Consider the following 7918-nt stretch of genomic DNA (forward strand, 5'->3'; position numbering starts at 1 on the left):
TATTCACTTCTCAGCTGTCACAAGTTTGAACAAATATATCTTGTTTTGGAACATTGTCAACTAAATGATATATTTAATTTTGTTATGGTTTAGGTTTGGTTTAAAGTGATGTTGCTTCATGAGTTCGGGAACTCCGTCCTGAATGGATCCCTGTGTATTGTTAATGGGTGGCTGGGATGAGGTTCAACACTCGACCTCAATTTGTCCATGTGTAGGCAGGCTACTGTAGCCTACGTGTTCCCTGAAGGGCAGCTTCTTGCGTCATCATGAACCTGAGGCTCCGCTTGTAGTGTTGCGAAGGGTTTCTGAAGTTGGAAAAAAACGCTTTCTTGATTGCTCAACGACACGGTATAAAAACATTTAATCAAATAGAGATTGTAATGAAGTAGAAAAAAACATCCGATTCAATGCAGCGGAGAAAAGAGCCCGCCCTTCTGTTATAATCGGTTCGGTACGCAGGACAGGTAGTCCCCCATACACACACAAAACCTGTCAAAATGCCAAGTGGCTCTGCTGCAACTAGGTCACTACAAAAACCCTCATGCGTAATGGACCAACCCATTCAATCGGGTTTGTCTATCCAAATCCCCTCCCATTTGTTTTGGATAATAGCGCGCGTTTCCGCTGTTTTGGCAGACAACAAACATCATGTTTGCGAGCCTTTACAACATTTATTCTTAAAACTTTATTGTAATTACAAATGTATTTCGGAATGAAATCAAATAAGAAAAATACTGCAACAGTTTGAGTCATAATCATGAATGCATTTACAATTGCGAACTGTGCGTAAAGTTCCCGTCCAAATACAGATACATGAGTGCAGCGTGTCTTTTTTTTATTAACTGATCATTGTTGTCGGTTGCCATTAAGAATCCCTTTCTTAATATTGAGTTGCACCCCCTTTTGCCATCAGAACAGCCTCAATTCGTAGGGGCATGGACTCTACAAGGTGTCGAAAGCGTTCCACAGGGATACTGGCCCATGTTGACTCCAACGCTTCCCACAGTTGTCAAGTTGGCCGAATGTCCTTTGGGTGGTGGACCATTCTTGATACACACGGGAAACTGTTGAGCGTGAAAAACCCAGCAGGGTTGCAGTTCTAGACACCCTCAACCCGGTGCGCCTGGCACCTACCACCATACCCGCTCAAAGGGACTTAAATATTTTGTCCTGCCCATTCACCCTCTGAATGTCACACATACACAATCCATGTCTCAATTGTCTCAAGGCTTAAAAATCCTTCTTGAACCTGTATTCTCCCCTTCATCTACACTGATTGAAGCGGATTTAATAGGTGGCATCAATAAGGGGTCAAAGCTTTCACCTAGATTCACCTGGTCAGTCTATCTCATGGAAAGAGCAGGTGTTCCTAATGTTTTGTACACTCAGTGTATACCATAACCACCACATCCTAGACAAGATACACGGCCGAGGCAGATGCATGTGTAATAATAGCCCTTCCATAGTGTGTGGAGTGCTCCTAATGTTTTGCACACTGTGTATTTGAGGCACGTGAAGTATGCATTGTCTAAATCAATTGGTCACATCAGTTGTGCACAGTGCGCGGTAAATTCCATTTTAGTGCTGGAGGAACATGTTCTCAACTATGTCTTTGAATTATTATTATTATGCTCTGCTCAGGCGATTAGTAAGTATATCAATACTACACTCTCTCCATCCATTTTACTCCCTAATCTTGTTAAATATTTCCATGCGGGATCACGCGTTCATTAGAGTTTGTGTCAGTCTAAGAATCATGCGGTTGGCTTTCGCTATGAGAAAGGAGGAGTTAGAAAGGCGGTGGACCCTTTTAAGAACACACTGTCACTTTATGCGCCTGAGAGCTCACTTGGATAGGCTTCAGTTCACACATTAGGATTGTTTGGAGCCTACTTGGACGTCCAAATGGTAGAGGATTTTCTCTCATGCGATCCAGCACCAATGAGCTGTTTTCAGACTCAGACTAGGATTCTCATCACTTGGAAATACCATACATGGGCTATGTGCAAAATACAGTTGGATAAACCTTTGAATCTAAACAGTTACTTGGGAAAGAGACAATTTCACATGGATGATTCTCCACTGTGAGCATCTGTACTCTTCACTCTGTGTTAAAGTTCGTTCTGGAGACCTCCGTTTGTTGGAAAACATCACTCCAATTTCAGGGTTGCGACATAAACGTGAGCTAAACTACCTTCACCTCACACATTCTGTGCTCTTTTTTCCTGAGGTCACAGCCCAGTTGAATAGGATATGATGTCTATAGAATAACTAGTTAATTCTGTTACACTATAGAGACCACAAAGAAAATATTTTAAGGCTTTTTCTTTCCACCTTATCCAATAGCCTACTACAGCAGAGAGCAGCAGACATGACGGACAACACGTCTCAACATAACTTCATCATGCACCACCACATGGAGCTGAGCACCCTCACCATGTACAGCGAGAACAGCACCGACAACAACACCAGCGCCAGGGAGCAGAACTCTACGACCTGCTCGCTCCGCATTCCACAGGAGCTGTTCCTGACGCTGGGCCTCATTAGTCTGGTGGAGAACATCTTAGTGGTGCTGGCCATCATCAAGAACCGCAATCTGCACTCGCCCATGTACTACTTCATATGCTGCCTGGCCGTCTCCGACATGCTGGTCAGCGTCGCCAACGTAGTGGAGACCATAGTCATGTTGCTCACCGAACACGGGCTGCTAGTGGTCACACCTGAAATGCTGCGGCACCTGGACAACGTCATCGACATCATGACCTGCAGCTCGGTGGTGTCGTCGCTGTCCTTCCTGTGCACCATCGCCGCGGATCGATACATCACCATATTTTACGCGCTGCGTTACCACAGCATCATGACCACGCAGCGCGCCGTGACCATCATCGCGATGGTGTGGCTGACCAGCATCACCGCCAGCATATTTTTCATAGTCTACCACTCGCACACCGCCGTCATTGTATGCCTCGTCACCTTCTTCTGCATCACTCTTGTCTTCACCGCTGTGCTCTACATGCACATGTTCATCCTGGCGCACGTGCACTCGCGGCGCATCATGGCCATCTACAAGTCTCGACGCCAGGGCACGAGCATGAAGGGCGCCATCACGCTCACCATCCTGCTAGGGGTCTTCATCCTCTGCTGGGGACCCTTCTTCCTCCACCTTATTCTCATCCTTACCTGCCCCACGACCCCCTTCTGCACCTGCTTCTTCAGCTACTTCAACCTCTTCCTCATCCTCATCATCTGTAACTCGCTCATCGACCCGCTCATCTACGCCTACAGGAGCCAGGAGCTGCGCAAGACACTCAAGGAGCTGCTCTTCTGCTCCTGCGTCACCTTTCGGTGCGATTCCATGCTGGACTGTCTATTTCCATGGAAGTTCACGTGACTGCAGGATTTGTTCAGGAATAACAGATTATTTGATATTTGCGGCACTATTAGGCGAATGCCTGCCATTGCTGTTGAATTAACTGAAATACATAGTTAATAAACTATGAGACCTCAGGTTGGATTGCGCACAACGGCACAGTGCCACGTATGGGACCTTTTACCAACCCCTGGCCTCTTCCATGTTGCAGGCCAAGCCATACATATATGCCATACTTGCGTGTCGAACAAACGCTTGAACCATAATCTAAAGCATCTAATCTAATTATACACAGCAAATGTGTGATCAGAATTGTAACTTCCACAGTGTTAAATGTATCACTTTCTTAGAAATCATATGTAACCATCTCAAATAGCCTAGTGTTAAACTAACACTTTTAAAAGTGTTGATAAATCAAAGTGATTGGTCCCTAGCACAATGGGTGTTGAAGATTCCAATTTAAATTAACACCTTATAAGAGCTGATGCTGCTAACACTTTCTCAGTGTTAGCTAATTAACATATGTGGTGTTACAGTAACTCGTTTTGGAGTGTTTTAACACTTTAGGGTGTAAAGACTGCACATTTATTTCCCAGGGTTACTTTTTTGCTGTGTGTTTGTTAGTGACAAAGACATGATTGTTGCATTCGATGGCTTTCAGTCATCTAGCCTTTACCAAGTGAGTGACTAAGTGAATATTTGATCATAAAAATGTAATTATTTATGTCAATACACATACATTACTTTTTTTGAATTTATGTTGAAACAACATGGAGTAGATTGAATTTAAGTCTGTGCCCAGTACAGGCCACATTAGCAAGTTACCTTAGTCACTCGCTTTCGAAGTGTTGGATAATTCCTATTGGAATCCAGTCAGAGTTAGAATATCCAACAGCAACAACTGCAGTTAGAATGACTGCCAAGGTAGGGAAGATTGATAAATGAGACTTCCTTAACCATCTGAACTGGAACAACCATTTCAATAACGGGTGAAATAAGGCCAACTACTTACAGATTGGATTAGTTTAGATTTTTTATTTTATTTATCTTTGTTTAGTATAAGATCAATTTATCAATCGATGTGCATGCAGAAACATAGGCCTAGATATTAAAACAAACTATTCTAAAAAGCAACTGGCAACAAGGCATGCTGGGAAATATGATAATGGGCCCCTCCCATGTCTTCAATCTGAGAGAGTTAACGGAAATTAACTCAACACAGCCGAGTAACAACAACACCACACCGTGTTGATTCCACTGTGATTCAAGTAACTTAATTTATTCACTGCGGGTGGTTTCAATTTTAATCCCACTGGTGTTATCCCCACCAGAATCAACACTCAGATATAACACTCACAACACTTTTTACCTCAACACTGTGATTTTAACACCCTCAAATTTGCTATTTAGTTATCATCTCCAAATAACAGCAACTGACATAACTTTTTCAAAGATGCCAATGTGTGTAAAAGCTGCGGGTCCAGTTTTCTCAGGCACCAAGAAACTTTGGTTTAACAGTACATTACTGTAAACTTTACAGTAATGTACTACAGTAATGTACTGTTAAACCAAAGTTGCTTTGGAATTTATGGTAACATACTGTACATTTTTTTACAATAATTTACAGGTAAATGGCTGCCAGTAAATTAGCATAAAAACATGATTATTTTACAGTGTACTATGTAGGACAAATAGTAATTTGTGCTTTAATTGTATAGCCGACACTGGAAATAGACTTTAAATAAGATATAGCAAGTGTTCTGTTTAAAATAGGAAAGAATTTCCCAGAATGTTGTTTGAAAGAGGCTATTTTTGAAGAAAAAGATCTATGGGCATACTGATATACACTAGCCCTAATGCTTTGTATGGAGTCAAAGAAAGATGAGTCATTAAGTTGTGTTTTGTACAAGAAAACAATTCTGTCACGTTTTGATTAAATAAAATTAGTGCATTGTGAAGTCCAATAATAGCCTAATTGGTCTATATAGAGTTGCATTTTTATTTATTCACTCATTATTTGTTTACATCCAACTTCCAAGTATGTACAAAGAAGTTTCACGGTATGATTTAGGCCTAACTTAGCCCACTTAGGCCTTTGACGAAAATGGCCTATAAATTGAAATAAAACTTTTGGAATACAACTTTTTACATGAAATCCAATCTTGAAACAGATCAGACATTTTAAGATTATCCTCACCATTTTAATGCAAATAATAATGTATGCATAGACGGAAAAAAAATGTTTATTTCAATGTTTATTTCACAAGTAGCCCATGTAATGTAGACTAGCCATGTTTTTTAATTGTGTTATGGATGTACTGAACACTTTGAATGTTTCAACATATTTATAAAATGTTCAAAAGCCTCAAGAGGGTATCAATATTCATCCTAAACAATCAATGCTATTTTATGGCTGTGTGTCAGAACCAAGGCTCAAACTTATCTCATTGTAAATGTGTACATTTGATAACTTTTTACTGTATTTCAACATATTGCTATGGTCAAGTTGTACTAATATATACTGAACAAAAATATAAACGCAACATGCAACAATTTCAAAGATTTTACTGAGTTACAGTTCATATAAGGAAATCAGTCAGTTGAAATACATTTATTAAGCCCTAATCTATGGATTTCACATTACTTGGCAGGGGTGCAGCCCACCCACTTGCCAGCCAGGCCCACCCATTGGGGAGCCAGGCCCAGCCAATCAGGGGTGCAGCCATAGGTGGGCCTTAGAGAGCATAGGCCCAACCACTTGCCAGCCAGGCCAAACCACCACCCAGGCCGGATGTGGAGGGGCTGGCGTGGTTACACGTGGTCTGCGGTTGTGAGGCTGGTTGGACATACTGACAAATTCTCTAAAACAACGTTAGCAGCAGTTTATGGTAGAGAAATTGACATTCAATTATCTGGCAACAGCTCTGGTGGACATTCCTGTAGTCAGCATGCCAATTGGTGGATGGATTATATTGGCAAAGGAGAAACACTCACTTACAGAGATGTAAACAAATTTGTGCACAACATTTGAGAGAAATAAGCTTTTTGTGTGTATGGAACATTTCTGGGATTTGTTATTTCAGCTCGTGATGGTGTATTATTTAATAACAGCATCAGTAATGAGGACAATGATAGTACGCATGATAACAATATAATTATAACACTATTGTTGTCATATCATTTGTTACTATAATATTGTTGTAATATTGATAATTAATAATTACTATTATTATTGCAATACTAATAATAACATAATTAATCCTAAAATATTATTGTTCATGTTATTTTATGTACAGTGTCATGTCCTACATTTCTTAATCATGTAATGTTTGTTGATGTCAATCCTCATTTCTTTTAGTCAGTATGTGATCCTGTGGATATTTTTTTGTATATAAAAAACTATTTTGGTTCAGAAGTGTAATTTCAACCTTTCTCAAGCCACAAGTGATGTTATGTGAGAATTCATTTAGTTCCCTCTGAAATACCATATGTGTCTCTCTTGTCCATATAAAGGCCCACAAGCTCTCTGTCCTCAGTGTAACCTGGGCTGACCGTCTGTCTAACTGTCTCCTCTCTCAGACAAGAGGAGAGGTATCTCGGCCTACAGTCCACTGCTCTTCTAAGTCCTCCAAAGAAAGCTTCAATCATTTTTAATATATTATTAAATCCTTTTGAAAGATAATAATTACTGCATTTTTCTATTTCAGGTATCAATATATTTGAAGACACTATTTTTAATACAAGAATACAATTATATACAGCTGTATTAACCTGGCTGAAACAAGACCAGGAAGAGAGGAGGACAGTTTGTTTTGAGCCAGGCTATAAAGCTGTATACTTGCTGTCATGGGATTGACAGAACATTTTTTCAAGGGATTTTAAATATGGAGAGATATGTATTCAAAATGCATTTATTTTTAGTTAAGCTGCCCACTGAGACACAAGGTCCATTCAACTAGCTGACCCCGGGGTGCTTTTTAATGGAAGGAGACATTTTTAAACTGATGGGGAAAATTAAAAGCTGCTTATGGGCATCTTCATTAAGTTGGATCATTTTCTGATCCCCGTTTTAAAATGAAAGCCTTTGAACCCTAACCTTCACCGATCACCTAGTTCCTTTCCTTCGGGGTGAAATGAAAAGCGTGTTTGTCTGTGAGCTTTCTAGATTTCCTTTTCACTATTGTTTGTTGAATGACTTCAATTGGCAACCAAAGTCAACCAAAGTCAACCAAAGCCATATGCTGTATGCAAAGATGTGACAGGAGCCTTCTATCAAATAAACAGAAAACTGGTTGAGCAGCATCTGAGATTGAGAGTGTGCTGATGATACTGTAACCTTTGGAACTTTGTGGATTTGTTTGTTTGGATGGACATAGTATCCTAACATCCTCATTAGAAGTAGGAGACAGAGCCAGAGGGCCACGGACTTCAGCCTGCCCCCCGTCCCCCCGTCCACCACGTGGTAGCCGGTCGTTGTGGGCCCTGGGGTAGGCTGTGTATTTTGGGAGGACTGAGCGCCTGGAATGCACTGTAATAAGAGGGCTTTCA

The 7918-nt window shown here is 40.8% G+C and overlaps 1 protein-coding gene across 1 annotated transcript; it reads left to right on the forward strand.

The window, feature by feature from the left end:
* The first annotated feature begins 1379 nt into the window (after positions 1 to 1379).
* mc1r (melanocortin 1 receptor) lies at positions 1380 to 6594 on the forward strand. Its single transcript, XM_014127040.2, has 2 exons — positions 1380 to 2180; positions 2347 to 6594. Exon 2 carries the CDS (start codon positions 2372 to 2374, stop codon positions 3389 to 3391), a length of 1020 nt encoding a protein of 339 aa, XP_013982515.1. The 5' UTR covers positions 1380 to 2180; positions 2347 to 2371; the 3' UTR covers positions 3392 to 6594.
* The last annotated feature ends 1324 nt before the right edge of the window (positions 6595 to 7918 follow it).

The sequence above is a fragment of the Salmo salar genome, chromosome ssa11 (genome assembly GCF_905237065.1).
Source record: "Salmo salar chromosome ssa11, Ssal_v3.1, whole genome shotgun sequence".
NCBI lineage: Eukaryota > Metazoa > Chordata > Actinopteri > Salmoniformes > Salmonidae > Salmo > Salmo salar.

Excerpts from the sequence above, each read along its gene's own strand:
- mc1r (XM_014127040.2), top strand. The coding sequence starts at position 2,372 with ATGACGGACAACACGTCTCAACATAACTTCATCATGCACCACCACATG.